This window comes from Pyxicephalus adspersus, chromosome 5 (assembly GCF_032062135.1).
Source record: "Pyxicephalus adspersus chromosome 5, UCB_Pads_2.0, whole genome shotgun sequence".
Lineage (NCBI taxonomy): Eukaryota > Metazoa > Chordata > Amphibia > Anura > Pyxicephalidae > Pyxicephalus > Pyxicephalus adspersus.
In genome coordinates this window covers 62,366,141-62,387,038 of record NC_092862.1, presented here as the reverse complement: position 1 = coordinate 62,387,038, position 20,898 = coordinate 62,366,141, and the positions used below count along the sequence as shown (strand labels likewise).

Here is a 20,898-nt window from a genome sequence, read left to right as displayed (position 1 = left end):
ATGATCTCACGATTGACATCTTAACAGATCCTCCTTAATCGCGCAGCTGAAATCTAATCGCCTTTATTGGCGGATTCGCGACCCCTATTGCCCATTTTGTTATGAAGGCAAGCATCCGGCTTGGCAGTGAGATGCGAATGAACGAGCGCATATGACTCCAGCCCGCGGTAAACCGGCTCGATATAACGGCGCTAAATAACACGCAACCAGCGAGCGTGGATTTCATTGATGAATTAGGCTCAATGAGTCCCCATTTTCAAAGTGAGCAGCTTTACTGTATGAGATGCAACAACTACACAAGTTCACAGAAAAAAAATCTGAAATTACAGGCAGTGACCAATAAAAAAAAAAGTTTTAGGTGTGTTGTATAAACATTTATTCATGTATTACTTCCTCTTCTGTTATGTGTAGTGAAGTAACAGCAAACCCACGATCCCAAACATTTGTACACTCATTTTATTCCGATAGTAGATGCCATACATTCCACGTTACCTGAATCAGTCATTGTTTTAGGTATTAAGCAGGAAAAAATACGACATGTTTACCAAAGGGAAAAACATTTGCCTATTTATTTTAGCCAGGTTTAATAAACTTACACCTAAAATGTAATTACTGTTCTCTCCCTATGCCGTCCTATTATTTGCTTTATGACTAAACAATTAATGTTTGTATAACAGATTTATCAGAAAATTCAATTCTAAGTTTGGAGTATGGAGCCAACAATTTCCTTTAGCCTTGTTATGAATATGGCATGAAACCTGATCTTATTGCATCACTAAAGAGGGAAAGTATCAGTCAGTCATTGATTTTTTGTGACCCAATCACAGGACTGCTATATTCATATGTAAAAAAGCCTGCCCCAGAAGGCAGAACAATGATAGTGCTGAGCTTTCAGAGGAAACACACAGTAAAATAGGCTGATAACATCCTTCCCATAGATAGAAGGAAGAAGACAATGACACCTGAAACACCCAGCTAGAGCAATATGAAGAGCTACGGTAAGCTCTATGTAAGCCAATGGAAGACAATTCAGTGTGTGTATATTTTCTTCATTGTATTTGCTGTGGGAGTTGTGCTTTTGTTTCTCTGTAATCCCAAGCAATTGAATGAGCAGCACTGTTTAGAAAAAATCCAGTTTTCCCATGATGTGTCTGAATTAGAGGTCACCTGCGACACACTGCTGAAGAAAGGAAAAGCTTTTGTCTGGGAAAATTCTTTAGCAACATCTATTAGGAAAATTAAATGTGCGGATGGCTACAAAATACAAAACCATTTCATCACAGCTCCTCTGTCAAAAGAAGAAGCGGATTTTCCTTTAGCATATATAATTGTATTACATAAAGAATTTGACACATTTGAGAGACTGTTCAGGGCCATCTATATGCCACAGAACATATACTGCATCCATGTGGATGAGAAGGCAAATGTGGATTACTTGCAGATGGTAGGTGATTTAGTGAATTGTTTTCCTAATGCTTTTCTTGCCTCAAAAATGGAGCCTGTGGTGTATGCTGGGATATCCAGACTTGAGGCGGATCTGAACTGCATGAAAGATCTAATGAATTCGGAGATACAATGGAAATATGTGATTAATGTATGTGGACAGGATTTTCCTTTAAAAACAAACAAGGAGATTGTTCAACATTTAAAGAGATTTAATGGGAAAAATATCACCCCTGGGGTTCTACCCCCAAGTCACATCATTCCCCGGACTAAATATGTTCACCGTGAGGATATTGTACATGCCCAGGTACTAAGGACCAATACCCTAAAGCCCCCTCCTCCGCACAATATCACTATTTACTTTGGCACTGCCTATGTTGCATTGACAAGAGAGTTTACTGAGTTCATCCTGAAAGATCAGAGAGCTAAAGATCTGCTGACATGGTCCAAGGATACCTACAGCCCTGACGAACACTACTGGGTGACACTGAATAGAATGGCAGGTATGTGTATTCAAATTTGTATGTTATTGCTGAAAATAAGCATTTAGCATGGACAGTGACAGGGTTAAAATATGCTAATTCATTTATTTTCTGATGTAATTTCCTCTTAATGCAAAATGCTGAGAACAAACTGTAAAATCCTGTGGTTATAAAAGGAGTGTACAGTGTATGAGAAATGGGATTGTTCTAAAAGCCAACCAACAGTTTATCAGTGTTTATCAACCAGGGTTCTTCCTGAGTTTACTAGGGGTTCCTTGAGCAATGAGCAATTTGAGCCTTAAAGGTTAGTTTAAGTGACACCAATGATCCTTTTAAGGTCCTTGTAGGGGGGGTACTCTTCCCACTGGCTAGCAATGTAAGAGGCATTCCTCTTACTAATGTACTGTGAGCTATGCTTATAGTATCTATAGCAGAGGTTACCTGAAAGTTATTTCAACGTTTCCTCTGTGTTAAAAAGGTCGCAAAACACTGCTCTATATTATCAAACCACATTAAAAAAAGGGATAAAATGTAAATAATAAAGAAATAAAGAAATAAAAAGTGATTTTTCAATATGTACAGTTTATGTCTTCCATGAATGGAAATCCTCAATATAAAAGGCATATCACTGTTTGATGTATCAGAGAACAATGAAATTTAATTGCATAATGATGCATTGAGTAATGATGTGCAGTTGTATCCCACAACAAGTAAGCACAAACTAACTTACCCAAAGCCAGGAGCTCTAACCTGATTGGTTGATTTGAAACACTCACGGTATCTCCCATTGTAGCATGTTATTAAAGACTTCATACATTGAAGAATTAATCTCAACACCATGGATGCTATGTATAAAACAGGGAATCTTCCATGTCCATGTTTTTCAATTGCAGTGATTGATTACCACCAGGGAATGTTTGAGGGAATGTTAAAATAGAGCCCCATGATTAGACTAGATTTAGAGTTATAACAAATACAGATATATTTATTGAAATAATGTCTTTTGTTCCTAAGGGAAGTTTCTGACCATTTGTGCATTATTGTTGGTCACCTGTAGATGGAGCTGTCTTCTCATTAAAGTGTGTTACAAACAGCTTGTGTTTGACAGCTCAGATCTGTCAAACTAGAGACAAATGCAGTTCCAGAATATGCCACCATGTGTCAATCGAGTATAAACAGAGATTCTTTTTCTAATCCCATTTTTTGGGTAAAAAAAAAAACAAGTCTTTTGAATCTGGCACTTCCAGGATTGCCCAACTCTTTTATGCCCCATAGAGCAGCGGTCCCCAACCTTTTTGGCCCCAGGGACCGGTTTCACGGAAGGAAATTTCTCTGAGGACCGGGGGGGGGTGCACAGAGAGAAAAGAGAAGACATACTCTGGCGTCTTCTCTTTTCTCTCTGTGCACCTCTGCTGCTTCAAAGCGATCACATGACATCTGACAGCCAATCGAGCTGCATGTCATGTGCTCGCATTGCTTGTACACAGACTACTGTGTACATTTACCGGCATCTCATACAAACACCGCTGCGGACCACTTCCGGTCCGCGGATGGTGGTTGGGTGCCGCTTCGTTTTCAATAATGGATCATGTACTCGCGGCCCACTGAAAACACCGCCGCGGACCGGTAGTGGGCCGCGGCCCGGTGGTTGGGGTCCGCTGCCATAGAGCATACTGACTATCCTGCTGACCTCTACATCAGTGGTAATGTTGTGTGGGTCAGCAGGAGAAGGAGTGCTCTCTGAAATATAGTAGATCAACACTCTTGCATGGGGTGATTTTTCAGCAGATTTTGCAGGATAATTTCTTATCTTTCTGTCCTGAGAAGGTGACGGTGTCAGAAAGACAAGGTGGTGGACACATGATGGGCTCTTATCAAAAAGGAACAGCAGCACAATATTTAGTAGAAAAGGGAAATTTTAGAACATCTTAGAACTTTCTTTGATTTCCTGTTCACGAATTCCCGTATTTTTTTCATTTTGTTACAGGAATTGAAAGTTAGTGGAATTCTCCCTAAAAAGGCAGATGTAAATCAAAACTGGTTGGGGTTAAAATTTGATTATGGTACTGTATGGTACTGCTCCAATGAGTTGACACTCCACTCTTTTATCCATACAATAAAATTGCTTTAAACAATCAATCACTGACCTCTCTAGCAGCATGTTGTGTAAAGTAATTGATTCTCAAAAATCAGACCAAAAACTCTGAAGTCAGATTGCAGTCAGTTTTTATCTGCTTAGAAACACCTGCTAGTTGTTTGAAGCTAAAATTTAGACAGATGTAAAAAAACAAAACCAATAATCATACTACAAAATCAAATGTATTTAAATACAAGCAGTTTAAGTATCAGGTATCAGACTCTGTTTATCAGGGCTAGAGTGTGGCATGAAGAGCAGAACAATGAGCCAATCAGTTCATGTACTTATGAAAAGCACACTAACTGGAAAAGAAACCAGAGTGACAAGGATTAGCTCAAAACTGTGTCGTTCCTCCCTTCACTCTCCTGTTATGAGCAGGGTCAAGGATGACCTGGGCTCAGAAGAAGTGGGTTAAATTATGTCGGCACACAAAGTGAGGTCTTAGGACATCTAATTGAAAAAGGTACCACAGGGAAAAGCTCTGGATTTAGCAAAAGCTGGTTTTGCCTTTTTAATGGATTATTCATTTCATTTTATGGTTTTTGGAGTTCTGATTTAAATTAGAGGGATCATAAATTTCCAGGATCTGTGTGTTTCTATTATGAACTTTACAAAGCAATTTTTCCACTTTCTCCTATAGCTACAGACATAATTGAGGCCCAGTTTGGAAGTGTTTTTACACCTTGATCAGAATATGTAAATACTCGAATGAGCATGGCTTCATTTTACACATAGTTTGCCAGTAGATTCAGAGCCAAGTTCCTAAGGAATTATGTATGAAAATTCTACAATACATAACGATCTGCAAGACCCACTTACAGCAGTAGTCTTTTTCTGATTTCTTTTTTAAATACTATTGTTGGAATTCCATATTGAGGTTTTGGGAAAGGCGTGGAAGGTAAAGACGTTTTGTAATACTAACAATACTCATGGTTCTTCAGGGTGGTTCGGCAAACATTCACTGTACAAATTATTGCGATAACAGCATACCTCATGTACTTTAGTGCAGTACTAAAGGTCAATCCTCCAGTAATATTAACAATTCTCTAGTGCTACATATGAATGTGAGTCTGGTTCTAACAGTGACCAAAAACTTACATCAACTGGATTTAAATCTTTAAAAATGTAATAACAATATACAGCCTTTCCTAATCAGGAAAGACATGTTTAGCCCCAACCGCACTTAAGAGACACAGAGCAGTGGAGTTAAATATTAAAACTCTTTAGTTTTTTGGAGCCTCGCCCTCTTCCACCCAATATCCCATCTGTTCCTGTTTCCCATTTCTCCCTCTCCCCTTCTTCCCCCTAAACCCCAGAAGGGATCTAGTATTGTTGATCCTCTGTACTCCCCCCCCCCCCCCCCCTGATTTGACATTTTGATTGTCGTACCGTTTTTTCTGAAAGAGATGTCCTTCACAGTCACATTCGTGAATGTCAAAAGGTTTGAATTCCCCTACCAAAGGGTCAGTGCTACTGAATGATCTTTGGAAATCCCACTGTAGGGGTGTTAGCATCCTTATTGATGGATCCTTGCCGTGGTCCCTTTCTATGTTTTGCACTGACCCAGAAGGGCAATATCTTATTGTTCCAGGCAAAGTTGGTGACCAAATGTACATGTTTGTAAACGTATATCTTCCCAACTCCAATCAGTTGCCCTTCTTAGAACATGTACTGGCTGTTTTGCCTGACATTGACCCGGGTACTATAATAATGGGAGGTGATTTTATTCTGACGCTCAACCCATCATTGGATGTCTCAAGGGGGCACTCACATTTGCCTTTTTCTTACCATGAACGGCTGAAGAGCCTATTACATGGGAACCAGTTAGTTGATATTTGGGGCTTACACCACCCGGGAACCCAAGATTATACCTACTACTCTTCTGTCCGTTAAACATACTCCAGACTAGATTTCTTTGTTGCACAATACAATTCCCCTGATATTTGAATCGGACATAGGTACTATAACATTCTCGGACCATTCCCCAGTCACCCTCGTGGTTTCATCTGGAATTATTATTTCCAGAACTCGTTTCTTTCTTCTCACATAATGAGGGTTCAACAGTTAACCCAATAAATGTTTGGGAAGCGCACAAATGCTTCATTAGAGGCATATTCATCCAGCAAGGCAGCAGGATTAGGAAGCTCAAAAAGGAACGACTTCAAACTTTGCTTCAGGAGCTCCAAGCTCTAGAGATGCAGCACAAGCGACAGCAGGCAGTGGATCTGGAGACCAAGTTACTCACAATCCATGGCCAAATGAAAGCCCTTTATAGGGATAAGGCTAAAGAGCAACTGCTTAGATGCAGGCGCTTTTACTATGAGCATGCCAATCACTGTGGTAGAGCTCTAGCACAAGTGCCTAAGTCCAAAAAAGCTTTAATGTACATTTCTAGTATCTAACATTTTTCTGGCACTGTTGTTCATGCCACTAATGAAATCGCACAATCCTTCAGTGACTTTTATAGCCAACTCTACAATTTACATTGGTATACTGGTGACTCAGTCCTACCTGATAAGATATCTAAAATCAGTGACTACCTAAGACTTTCCTACTTTACTGAAAGAAACCATTGAGTTGTTAGATAAACCAATTACTCTTCTTGAGTTGCAAGCGGTTATTAGGTGCACAGCGTCAGGGAAGGCCCCGGGCCCTGATGGCTTTACATTTCCATTTGCTTGGTCCTCACCTGGTGATGTCCTTTTATGCAATCTTACAGGGTCACGCTCCTCCTAGGGATGCACTCTCCGTTCACATTCAGTTATACTGAAGCCTGATAAAGATCCTCAATTATGTACTAGCTACAGTCCCATCTCCCTACTGAATTGTGATTAAAAAATGTTCGCTAGTATACTAGCTCAGAGATTGACTCCTGTGCTAAACAGTATCATACACCCCGATCCAAGTGGCTTCCTCCCTATGTGAGAGGCTAAAGATAATACCACCCGCAGCCTAAATATTATACATCATGGCCACAAATCTCGGCCCATGCTTCTCTCCACAGATGCGGAGAAGGCATTTTACCAGGTTGATTGGTCGTTCCTCCTCACCACTTTAACACTTTTAGGCCTTCCGGCGAAATTTCTCCAATGGGTTCGGGCTCTGTACTCTTTGCCCAGTGCTAGAGTGATAGTTAATGGCGAGGTTTTACCGCCGTTTGCTATCACCAACGGGACAAAGCAGGATTGCCCCCTGTCTCCATTGCTATTTTTTTTTGTCCATAGAACCCTTTTTTACAGATGGTGCGAGCTAATGGGGGTACGTATTGGCCCTACTTGCTTTTTTAAGCTTCCTCACCGGTTACTTCCCTCCCTAATCTTCAGGGGGAGTGCCGTAGATTTGCAGAACTTTCGAACTACAAAATAAATTTACAGAAGTCTGAGGCTCTGAATATCACTATCCCTAGATCTGTTCAGGTGGCATTGACTCCATTATTTCCCTTCAAGTGGGCTCATACCTCCATTTCGTATCTGGGCACCCAGATCACTGCTGACTTTTCTTGAACTTAATTTCTTACCGCTGCTGAACCAGATTCGAAAAGTTCTTGAAAACTTGAAACAATTGGCCTTCACTTGGTTTGGGTGCTGTAACATACTGAAAATGAATGTAATGCTTAGATTGCTGTATATGTTACAGGCTCTTCCAATATACTTACCGACCTAAATTCTACGCAAATTCTGGTCAGAATTCATGAAATTTGTTTGGCATACAGGATCTCCTCTAGGTTAGCGTCAAGATTTTGAGGCTCCCCAAAGCTAGAAGCAGAATGGCGTTTCCTGACCCCTTGCTGCATCAACAGGCAGTGCACTTAGCTAGTTTGCTGGACTGGTGCACTAATGCAGGCTCTAAGCTGTGGGTTCGCATGGAGGAGGCCAGTTCCCCAACCCCTATTGATTCTTTAGCATGGGCCCCAGATGTGGTAAAGCCCCTGTACTGAGACATCCACTGATTGGTGTGACCACAAGGTAGTTTCCAAAGTGACTACTAGTGAAAGTGACTACTTACCCATCGCCTTTATCGCCCATTCTGGGAAATCCGGAATTTCCCTCTGGGCTTTCGATCCGGTTTTCCATCTCTGGCATAAGCAAGGTGTATATGGAGCAATACACTTCCTTCAGAATGGAGAATGGATCCCCTTGTCTACCTTGCAGTCTGATAGGGAATTGCCTTCACTATCTTCATGGCGCTCCATCCAGCTTTCCTATGTTTTCAGGTCGATGCCACTGCCCTGCAACTTTAGTTGTACCCTGCTGCCACTAGAATCTCTTTGTGTCTACAAACAGTCATTGTGAGGTTACCAAGTCTCACGTGTACCAATCGCTCCTAGCAATGCAAACTCCTGATTCGCCTAATTTTGTAGCCAAGTGGGGCTGTTGCTTCATTACAGTCCTAGGGCCTCCATATGCAATAAGTACCAAGAGAGAACTACAAAATAGCTACCTGCTGGTAAAGGATGCCCTCTAAACTCGCCAGATTTTTTCCTGATATAGATGATTCCTGTTGGAGGTGTGGAGAGGCACGAGACACACTCCTACACATCTTCTGGGAATGCCTGAATTCACTGATTCCAATACTACAGCCAAATTTACACAAAAATGGTTTCACTGGATGCAATTTACCACCTCTTTCAAATATTCTAAACTGGTTAAACAATCTCAATCTGACACTGCATGTACTCCCCATTGAGAGGTTTAATAGCTGTAATAAGAACTAAGTATGGATTTGTGTATGCTGGTAGGTCTGGTCCATTAATTTAATTAACAGCGATGCTGGGTTTTTTTTGTCTGGCTTATTGCTATTTGTTGTTTAAAATATGCATTGTGCTGATATTTGCTATTTTGTATTGTTGTATGAACCTTCTTGTATCTCAATGAAAATTATTTTTTTTAAAAAGCAGTCTAGTATCACATTTTCCCTACCCCACCACCCAGTTAAACGTGGTTTAACCCAACCAGACCTTCAAATCAAGTAATCTGGGTACCTGCCTTATGCATGGATTGGATTGCAAAGGTAAAAAAATCTGTTTTTTCTTGTCCTTGGGTAAACTTATACAGATATATCTGAGAGTTTTAACATTTGTCTGTATTATTATGTTTTGAATGTAAACTGTGGAATTTGGATGATTATTGCCCTGCTTCTGTCCATTGTAATACAATATAATCTATGCATTGTAAGTAGTACAATATTTGGTTTCCATTTATTCCTCCATACAAACAAAATGGTTTAACTTAATTTACACTTGACAGTAGGCTAGGCTTTCATACAGTGCTGTGTTATTTTTGATAATAAAATATATATGTTTCAGGACAACTAGTCCACAAGTCCTTCACTTACCTTATGTCTGTTCTTATTTACTGTGGTGAAAAAAATTGTGTTACCCAGAGATCAAGAAAGAAGTAGTAAAAATAAATAAATAATATACAAATAAAATAAAAAGGGAGATCAATATGCAGGATTACAACAGGGTCATGGTAAACAAGTTTCACTTGCAATGTTATTATCTAGAATTCTGCATGGTTGTGATCCCAAATTTAATGATGCTTCTCTTAGCTGCTTATAGATTTGGGCCCATTCCATGTTCCCTTTGGGGATGAGGAGGATAGCAGTCCAAATCATTAACAATTTCTTTACAGATGGAGTGGATTTATTGTCCCAACTGTGCTCATAAATTGAGATAGTAGAGCATAACCAGGGACAAAAGAGTGAACTCAACCCAGGAATTTATTATTTTGGACAAACTAGTAGTTGAGTTACTGTAGGAGTTGCTGTAGAAGTAGGTTAAAATGGACCTAAACTCTAATATCAATAAAATTAGATATGTATTCTCACTTACTTGCACACGGATGTCAGTCCCCATACTGGTGCTGTTGGTGTTAGCTTGCATCCATTAAAAATGAAACATTTATTATGTGAATGGAAGCGCCCATCTTGTGTGTGGCAAATTGCCTTGCCATCCACTCCTGACCTTCTTCTCAAACCACAGCCCTCCCTAACTGCTCAAACTCCCCACCTTGGCTTGGCTAACCAGTCAGTCAGTCTGTTGTCTTCTGTGATTGGTGCTGATGCAATAGATACAAAACTGTCTACCACTACAAAACCCAGATCAGGGACTCCATCCCACTGCCATGTCCGACCCCTGCACTGGATCATCACCATCATCATCCTCTGTGGATCCCGTTGCCATCCTTATCCACAATGTTACCCCAAACTGTGTTGTCAACCTAATTTGTGTTGTCACCCTCATCCAAAATGTCCCCCTAATCTGTGTTGTCACCCTCATCCAAAATGTCCCCCTAATCTGTGTTGTCACCCTCATCCAAAATGTCACCCTTTTATGTGTTGTCACTCTGTTCTGTAGTACCCAGTGACCCCAATAAAAATCTTTCTATTCGGGTGTGCTGAGCTCACCCCCACCCATGGTGATGCTGGAAAATGACATCATCACATGACAGAGAAAAAAGAAAAAAAACTTTATCATACTTTATAAGCTAGTAAAACTCTATGGAGTATCTGTCAAGGCCAGAGTTTAGTTGTCTTATTATTTAATCGATTTCTCCCCTGCTGTTTATTAGATAGTCACTGAATATTTGGGAACTAGTGACTTGTTAGGAATTGTGTCCCCCTTTGTCCGTTAGCAGTAGATTTATTGTCTAATTCTGTATAGTATTGTTCAGTTCGTTGGTTTCAGGGGTTTGGATCCTATTTTTTACTAATGTAGTCATAGGTGTGTGGGCATTCCCCTTTTGCATCTAGCAAGTAGTTGGCTTCCCTTGTTCCATTGTCTATGAAGTTGTAAATATCTGTAAGAATCAACTTTGGAAATAGTTTTGTGTAAATTTATGGAATGGGACAATATTGTGCATCTGAAAATATACAATATGGGGGATAAAGGGGTAATAGTAATCAAAATGCTGATGTTAAAGTAGCTATTGGTGACGTCACCTCTCCCCCACACACACATACACATTAATAGATAAAAATTGGGATTTCTGTGAACGAAAGTAGCTGTGTCTTAAAAAACAGTTTTTGGTAGTGTTATTGGTAGTGTTATAAAAAGTTAGTGTTATAAAAAGTTTTTGGTGGTGTTATTGTTCCATAAGAAGAGGCTAAAGAATGATTAGTACCAGGCATCCCAGTTAGTTAATAGATTATATGGTGTGCAGAGACATCCACAGTCATCAAATCATGTTAAATAGGCTGTCAGCTTGCATTGCCAGAAAGACCTGGAATGTTGAAAATTTGGTGGCTGATAAAAGCACCTGCGTAAAAATAATTAAACATTACCTAACCAGGAAACATCACTATACAGAAACAAGGAACCAAATAATATTAACAGTTGTTTTGTAACAAATAAAGAAGCTAGGGATAACAGAAGGCTATGGGTGTCAACTCATTTTAGGATAGACGGGATAGCTAGCTCAGAGTTTGCATGAGGCAGAGCACAAAGTAAAGAGAAGCATTAACAATTAGTAAAGAGGATTGAATGCAATTGATCTTTTGTGCCTGGGTAAGAAGTCCTATACACATGTTAGATCTCTGTAACCAGAAACCATTTTTTGGTGATCATTTCCAGTGACAAGAGAATGAAGGAGTGTCCTACACAAAGAACTGTTCTGTTCTATGGAGAGGGGAGGCAGAAGGGTAAACAAGGGGCACCCTAATGTGGTCCCCTCCATGGAAAAAAAGTGGTGGTCCCTCCTCAATCATTCATTTATCCTCCAAGATGGACAATGACGCCAGGGGACAGCTGTTCACACACTAGATTTTCATGCAATACTATCATGATCAGGAGACAAAAATCTAGCGTGTGTATATATGCTAAACTCCCCTTTCATCAATTTTGGCCAGTTAAATATACCATGGATGGTGTTTTGTTATATCTGTGTTAAAAAAAATAGAAAACATGTAAGATGTTTTTTTTATATTTTTCTATATGTGCTGTTATAAATTGCATTGTTCACAGGTTCCTCTGAGAGCAGAACCCCTCCATGTTATGAACAAGAGCAGAAAGGTGGAGTCATGTAATCCTATCCTGTTTCTGTTGTCCTGATATAGTAGGATGTAAGATGTTGCCAATATGGGACCACAAGTGCTGCAGGCAAAGTTACCAGCTAAAAATGAAAAAAAAGCTTAAGAATGAAAATGAATGTAGCAACCAAATACTGTTAAGGGACAATATATGACTTTTTTATGGTTTAGATATGCTTTCCTATATTGCTTTATAGTGTGTACTTCTCTTTAGCTTATTGGTTTCCTTTTTTAGGCCATTGTTATTTACACAGTTGGTATATTTGATGATCTACAACTTGATGAAGTGAGATGAAAATTGGTCACCCTATTTGTGGTCTAATGTGCGTTGTCCTTTCCAATTTACGAAGTGTTTTCAGAGTAAATTACAAATTCTCTAAGGGATTGAATGAAGAGTATATAGAGCTTGTGTTAGCATGTTTAAGAACATTTTGACGAATGATGTTGCCCTCCTGAATTAGGGGCAGGTAACATTTCCTGGGAACAGAGAAAATCCATGTTACAAAATTGGCGTAATTGCACTAAAGGTTCAGTTAAACTTTAGGCTCTGCTACTACTATCAATATACATTTTCAACGTACTGCTGGCCAAAAAAGATACAATTACTCCAGCGCAAAAATAAGCTGTGAAAACAATAAAGGGTGTATGTTGAAAAGGACAAGCCTGTTACTGTAAATGTTCTAAAGCAAGTATATGGACACTTGCCATGATCTTGATACTCCACCTGCAGAAAAGTCTGGCCAATGTTTTACTATGGACAGATGGAGATCATAAGTAAACAACATCGCATAAAGCATTGCAATAGAAAACAAACTGTCAAACTGAAAACAAACACAGCACACAAACCCATACCACAGCAAAAAAGATTAAGTACAATACATTGGTACTTTTTTTCACTATGTCCTATGCAATTTGTAAAACTACATGACAATACCTACATGGCCTGAATGTAAGCACATGGCATCATCCTAAAAATATGTGACATGGTATCAATGTAATTGTTATTGCAAAAGGTGACATGATACATTGTTGCATTATTTCCTGATTCTGATTCAGAAGCTAAGAAATGCTGTCCTTGTGGTGATTTTGTACATAATGTAAATAAAGTAAAAGTCACATTTACCAGTGTTTTCATCATTCCCACAAATAGTTTGAATAAATACACTTGGTTTAATTTTTTATTAATATAGTGCAACAAGTACATTATGCAAAGCGGGGAAATAGGTCGCAGCCAAGCCTGTACATTTCCATACAAAGAGATATGTTATCATTACAAATAGTAATTGTAACATTTTGCTAATCTACATCTTCCAATTAACAAAAATACTTTGTACCATGAAGGTCATTGTTCAGGTACTTAATAGTATAAGTAGGCAACACTTCCAATTGTCTTTTTTTTTATTGCCACTATACAGGTTTTTTTTACAATCCTTAATGGGGATTTAAGGTAAACTTTGAAAATGCAGACTTTTGAGCATGTTTTTGAAGTACACAGTCACTGCTTGTGCCAGCCTTATCTCATCCAAACCTTATCTCAAACCAAACCAACTGATGTCACCTGCTGGTAATGGCCAACACATAGCAAAGGCTACGTACACACATTCAATAATTGTCGTTGGAAAGGATCTTTCATGATCCTTTCCAACGTCAAATGACTGCACGAGGGGGAGAATGATGAAGCAGCACCCCTTCTCCCTTCACTTTCATTATGATCGTTCCTCGTCCATTGTCCGTGGATCCACTAAGATGGTTGTTCAGACCATGTGCACTGTACACACGCCAGCTTTTGGTCCTATATCACCCCTGAGGCGATTGTCGGACGAAAATCATCTGACGTGTGTACGTAGCCTAAGGCTTTTGTTACAGCCTGGTTTGTGAATAGATCTCAGCAACAGAATATTACATATGTCTGATCACCCCACCACCCCAACCCCCCACAGGTTATTGCAGATATTGACACACATGGGTTTTTAAATATACAGAATCAATCCACAAGTAAATCGACAGTTCTTTTTAGAAATCTGGAAGCAACGTATATTAACAATTTATTGGGAAACAAATCTTTCCTACTAACAATGTAAATCTTGCAATCTATGTGTTACAATAGTAATTGATTCTTCATCAGGGATCATTTTAGAGAATTTCAGATTCACTTTTTACTATCATTATTAGCCAGTTTTTATATAGTGCCGACATAGTACACAGCACTTTACAAAGTTTATAGTCACGTCACTAGCTAACCCTCACAGGGGCTCAATCTATAATCCCCACCATAGTAATATGTCATTAACAAAGTCTAAAGACAAAAGCCAATTAACCTAACTACATGTTTTTTGGTATGTAGGAGGAAACCCACACAGGGAGAACATACAAATTCCTTGCAGATAATGTCCTGGCTGGGGTTTGAACCTGTGACCTAGTGTTGCAAATGCCATCATGCTAACCACTAAGCCATAAACGTTTTTTAACCTAAATGCATGTTTTTGGAATGTGGGAAGAAACCAGAGTACCTGGAGGAAACCCACCCAACACGGGGAGAACCTGCAAACTCCATGCAGATAGTGTCCTGGCTAAGATTAGAATCTGTGACCCAGCGCTGCAGAGGTCAGGCCAGAGTGCTAACCACTAAGCCACCGAGTGGCAGTGCAAGCTGGCTCCTAACAAGTGTTACTTAAAGCAGCTGCCACAAAGCAAAAACCAAATGCTTATATATATATTAAAGAGAAACTATACTCAGAAATAAAAAATTAAAAAAACACACCTTCAATCCTGCAGGGCAGTCCGATCACTCGGGGGGTGTCCGACGTCTGGTCCCGCGTCGTCTCGGCATCTGTCCCGGGGCTTGTGCTCCGGGCGCCGCCATCTTCGTCGTCTCTTCCAGCTTTTCATCCTACGTCACCCGACCAAAGCGCAAGATCGGGTGACGTAGGATGTAAAAAAAAATTGCCAATCTCACTGCGCATGCATGAGATCGGCAAATTTTTTTCTTTGAGCAAAAAGGCTCCTTCTTTGCATGCCCGAGATGTTCAAGCATGTGAAGAAAGAGCGCAAAGAGCCTCCCGGGATGCCTGACGTAGGTATCCCGGGAGGATTTGCGCTCCCATTCATTCAGGCATCCTGGGAGGATTTGCGCTCCCATTCATTCTTAACGGCCTAGGCACCTTTAAAAAAAAAACGACAAAAAACAGAATTTTTACCATACTTAAAAGGGTTTTCTACCCCTTTATGTAAAGTTAAAAGTCTGAGTTTAGGTACACTTTAATGTCTACCCTTATAAACAGCTTTGCAATCTAGTTTTCTTTAGCCCTTGAATCTAAAGATATTATTCAGTTTAAAACTAATGCAGTGCTACATCTGACCACTAGATGAGGCATTTAGAAAAAGAAAGAAATCTTGGTAATCTTTCTTAACCAGTTAAGCCCCAGAGGTATTTTTCACATTTCAACAATGAGCCTGATAATTATAATGCAGAAGTAAGTAAGTGGAGGCAAAAAAAAATTCAAATAGAAAAAATATATATAATTCCTAAATTGTTAACGCGTACCTAATTCCAAGAACAGTAAACAAAATCATTGTACCAGTCCTAAAATGTGGTGGCGGTGGTTGAATTAAGTTTATTTCCAGGATATTTTTTTTCTTTATGTTCACCTTGTGATCCTTTAAAAGCTTTCTATCCTTGGGTGAAAATACTCACTGTACTGTATTTTGCATTGTTATCCTAAAATAGGACTTTTTTTTTACATCTCATTCTCTTCTTCTTTTTAACAAAGCCAACAACAAAGGCAACTGATTTATGTGCTCAGAGTTCTGCATTTGAAGAAAAGGAAGAGCTGAGAAAATTGCTTGCTTTTCTTTACTGTGTATCATTATCACTGCTGAGCCCATTTAATGTAATTGCTTTTTAATCTCATAGCAGCTGAAAATTGCACTAACCAGTCAAAAATCTATCAGCTCTAGCTGTAAAATCCATCCCATTATCAACTTCTCAACAACTCTGTACTAAAAGCATGTCTGTGATTATAAGGCCAACTGCTACCAATCTTCCACTGGTCCCCTGTGCCTTCGCTAGGGATTCTATAGGGTCTAGGGACACTATCTGTGAGTGATAAGGGGAGCCTCCAGTAGATGCATACTAGGGTTAGGAGTAAAGCTGCGTACACACCTGCAATTTTTCTCGTTGGAAAGGATCTTTCACGATCCTTTCCAACGAGAAAAGACTGCACGATGCATGAACGATGCTGTACATACAGCACCGTTCATGCTCTATGGAGAGGGGAGGGGGAGAGCGACGGAGCGGCACCCTGCTGCGCGCTCTCCCCTTCCCTTTCATTACGATCGGTCGTCGTCCATCGTCCATGGATCCGCCAGGACGGTCGTCGGACGACGACCGACTGTACACACGGCAGATTTATAGTGTGTACTTCTCTTTAGCTTATTGGTTTCCTTTTTTAGGCCATTGTTATTTACACAGTTGGTATCTTTGATGAAAAATTTCATCAAGAAAAAATTTTGAGAAAAATTTGCCGTGTGTACGCAGCTTTAGGCTACGCACAGACGGATCTTTCACAAACCTTTCCAACGATAACTGACTGCATGATACATGAACCAGCATTGTACATACAGCGCTGTTCTGCTCTATGGAGGGGGAAGGGGATGAGAATGACGGCGCAGCACCCCGCTGCACTCTCTCCCCCCCTTCATTTGCATTAAGATTGTTCGTCGTACGTGGATCCACCAGGACGGTTGTTCGGTCAATGGACGATGGGCACTGTACACACGCCAGATTCTTGTCCAATATCAGCCCTGAGCCAATTATTGAACGAGTGTTGACTGTAACTGAATAGGCCAGTACATTACAGTTGTACCTGTATATGAATACTTTAGGGCAGTGGTCGCCAACCTTTTTGGTCCCGCAGACTACTAAAATTACCAGCTCCTGACCGCGCATGCGCAGGGAGTCGGGTGTCACTCAAAGGGGAGAAACCTCCCCCATAGTGATGTCATGATGGCATAACCCCGCCCACTTCCCATCGCAGATCTGAGCCTGCTATGGGAGAGTGGGCAGGTTGTGTCAGCCCGCCTACTTCCCTGAGCTAGGAATTTGTACAGGGGACATGGTCCACGGCTCTGGCCGGTGCGCCCCCCACAGCGGGGTCCTTCTTCTGACCCCACATGGGGGTGGACCGGCCAGAGCCACGGACCATCGGTTGGGGACCACTGCTTCAGGGTAATCAGGGATCAGGATGTTCCACAAACTGAGAATATGAGAGGTGAAATGACTTTCTATTCACTTAGTCCAAAGGCCATACTGTTCTGGAGAAAGTATTTTGGGAATACCATCTGTACCCAAAACTTTTTTTAGTTGTACTGCGATCAGAGGTTGTTGAAAAGATACTGAGAAGGTCCCTCTACCTCCTGTCTAATAAAATCTAAAGCAAACCTTACTTATACTCCCCTAAAATGAATGCTAACCTTAGATATAGTGGATGTGTCATTGCAATTACCACTCCGTATTGCATTCTGCCGCTTTCAGATGATGTTTTTATTATAAAAAGTGCTAATTCATAAAGATTGATGTACAATTAATATGGTAATACCATTTTCTTTCAAAACACCCATCAGGTCAATTATCCTCAATGAACACTTTTTTTTTTCTATTTATTTTTTAATTTATTTGAGTGAAAGCAGTGTACAGTATCCTAACAGTCAAATATTGGGCTTGAAATGTATGTGTACATGTTGCGGAAATAATTTTTTTTCTTCTATTCCAACAGATTTTCCAGGGTCCATGCCAGATGCTAAATGGGAAGGTAATCTCAGAGCGATAAAGTGGAGTGATGACAGCAGTCAGGATGGTTGCCACGGTAATAGGTTCTCCTTGTTTTTACTCTAGTATGAAAGTCATAGATAACAGGACATATGATCCACATAGAAGAAAAGGATTTAACAACATGAATAGTGGAAGAGGCCGCTTCTTTTTGAAATGCCTAGTTAAAATTTCAACTGCTGGTGTCTTCAGCTTTCACTTACACTACAATGGTGACAGATTACAGCTTTCTGGTAATCAAGAAACTACATAAAATAAATTATTTTTTATTAATAAAGATACTGTTTTAAATTGATTCAAACTGTACAGATCTGCATACACAGTCATGAAAAATTAAGTACAGCCCATTGTTGAATTTGTTGAATTTTGCAGCTATAGATCATCATTCAAACAGTGGAGAAAAACTAAATACAAATAGAAAATTTGCTTTTCCAACCAATGATTTAACAACAACAGAAAATCACTAAACTTACAAAATCCTGACTGTGCCCTGGAATCCCCAAAGCCTGGGGCACAAAACCAACAGTTACAGCTTACTGGTTGAGTTTTTGGCCTGTCCTGTCCAGTCAGGAAGCTAGCTAGAACTAAAAAAAATGCTTTTCACCTGTATGTGCTGGACATTGTTCAGGTTTTGTTTGAATTAGGGTTGATTAGTTGTTTTGTATGGTTTTCTTACACACTTTTGTGGGAAGGTTACTCTCGTATACTCAACAGTTTTCTTGCACTTGGAGTTTTATTGGTACACATACTTATATTTGAGTTTTAGCACACTGTTATTTGTTTAAAACTGTAAGAATATATTTGGGTCCCAGAAAGAATTTGGGTTTCCTGGCAAAATGCACCCATTCCCTTGTACAGTTGTTTAAATTGTTATTGTTACAAATGTAGGAATTTTTAAGCTTTAGTCTTACAGCAGTTATTTTTCTGGGATTTTTATATTTCTGTTTTAGATTAGATCTCCTACTCTGGTGATTGGTTGCTTCCTCTGGTTGATGGTAAGATTTCACCAGATAGTTGAGGAAAGAGCCAATCCCAGGTGAGGGATTTGTATTTACCTCCCCCATTCATTGAGGGTATTGCTTAGTGGGGTGGACTAAGGACAAGGGATAAATATCTTGGGTCCATCTGAAAAGGAGTCATGGGCAAGTAATAAGAAAAGACCTGTGTGGTCAAACCTAGCTGGCTGAAAGACCTTAGTTGACAGGTTTACTGCCTGTGGTGATCATCTTCTGGATTTTAGATGCAGCGGACAACAGAATACTCAGATTCATGTAAATTAAGCAGAATTTTTGACTTGAGTACAGCTGCTGTGTTTGTTAGAGAGAAGCACTAGCTCAAAGATTGATATCATGCTTTCCCTGAAATACAGTACAGTAAAAATAAAATTATACTTTTAGAAAACACTTATCCTTTGTAACATTTTTTACTGCCTAAATACAGCAGCTGTGGTAACTTTTTGTTTTCTTTTTCAGGTCGTTATGTTAGACAAGTTTGTATATATGGAACAGGGGATTTAGAGTGGCTCTTCAACTCATCAAGTTTATTTGCCAACAAGTTTGAATTGACAAGCTATCCACCTACACTGGAGTGCCTGGACCTGAGATTACGACGCAGAACTTTGACTGAAATTGAAACCAGACCACAAAATCATTGGTTCTTTTAATTACTATGGCTAAAATATGAAAAGAATTTACCATAAAGATTATCCATGTAAAAAAGTAAAAAATAAATTTTGGGGGAAAAAATAAATATAAAAAGCTGTAAAAAATGATTATTTTTATAAATATTTTGTTTTCTAAAAAATAAAAATCAAATATTCCAAAGAGTGTTAAAAATCCTTTATTACATATCAAAGCTAAAAACAGACTTTTTTCCAGTGTTAATAGGTATATTTAAATATAGTTAATAAAAATATAAATATAGTTAAAGTGAAACTAAACAAAAAAAAAATGAAATACTGTACATGTAAAGGAGCAGGTTTATCTGCCAAAGAAATTGGATTTACTGTGTATCTATTCATGGGATTAACACAGCCCCTTACAGGTCTTGTGCTTTCCAGCCTCTGACTGAACGAAGAAGCCGAAGACAAGTTTTTTCACATCTTTGGCACTCTACTTTTGCTTTTCACTATGTTCTTTGTTGTGCATTGCTGCACATCCAAATATCTAGTTGTGCTTGTTCTCCCTGCCCCATATCTAAGCTTTGTTGTACACTGCACAAGGTTGATACCAATTAAAATTCATGTACTTTCTGGGAAGCTCCCCCCCCCCCCCCCCGGCTCTGCTTGTCATATGTCAGATTTACAAATACATGTAAATTATAATTATTTCTGCATTATTAGAGGTATACATAAATCCTGGTGCACCCTCACATTTGCCATGTTGAATTTGCACAAAATTGCACAAAACAAAAAAAGAAAAAGCACCCAGGCGTGGGAATTATACTGGGTCTCCAATTCTATCCATATTGGCAAAAAGCTTTGCCCTTTCCTAGAGGCAATCATTACCACCAATATTCTACAGGCTTTTCACACCCTCTATTAAAGTGTTGAATGGCAGGCATACGTCTTAGTGGTATCAGAATAGACAAAAGTCAAGCTTTGTATTCAGCCTAGACAGGAAGGAAATCTCCATGAATTTTACAGTCAAACAACCAGTAAAAAAAAAAAATAAATACGTTAGGTTTAATACTAAATACTGAAATAAACATTTTGATAAATTGGGCCTAAAATACTGATATTGTTAATTTTACCTTTTTTCATGCTGTTCTAATGAAAAACTAGTATTGTATTCTTCCTCACTGAAGATACAGGAAATGTAACATTATAGTTATACATAGTTACAGTCACACCCTTGTATACAATAGAATTTGCAACATTGATGTCAGGACTTTACCTGCAGATAATATTTACTCAGAGAGTTTAAAAATCTCATCAGAATCTCTACGCATTTCTAAAACTTAGGGCAGCAAATTATATCCTG

The 20,898-nt window shown here is 39.4% G+C and overlaps 1 protein-coding gene across 1 annotated transcript; it reads left to right on the top strand.

Moving 5' to 3' along the window:
* The first annotated feature begins 890 nt into the window (after positions 1-890).
* On the top strand, positions 891-19,758 carry LOC140331028 (N-acetyllactosaminide beta-1,6-N-acetylglucosaminyl-transferase-like). The gene is made up of 3 exons (XM_072411719.1): positions 891-1,946; positions 17,865-17,954; positions 19,390-19,758. Exons 1-3 carry the CDS (start codon positions 986-988, stop codon positions 19,578-19,580), a joined length of 1,242 nt encoding a protein of 413 aa, XP_072267820.1. The 5' UTR covers positions 891-985; the 3' UTR covers positions 19,581-19,758.
* Positions 19,759-20,898: the final 1,140 nt, after the last annotated feature.

What these genes read in the sequence shown, in the direction of transcription:
- LOC140331028 (XM_072411719.1), top strand. Translation starts at nt 986, where the DNA reads ATGAAGAGCTACGGTAAGCTCTATGTAAGCCAATGGAAGACAATTCAG. An exon ending in GACACTGAATAGAATGGCAG is followed by an intron (nt 1,947 to 17,864) that starts GTATGTGTATTC and finishes CTATTCCAACAG; the next exon opens with ATTTTCCAGGGTCCATGCCA. An exon ending in CAGTCAGGATGGTTGCCACG is followed by an intron (nt 17,955 to 19,389) that starts GTAATAGGTTCT and finishes TTTCTTTTTCAG; the next exon opens with GTCGTTATGTTAGACAAGTT.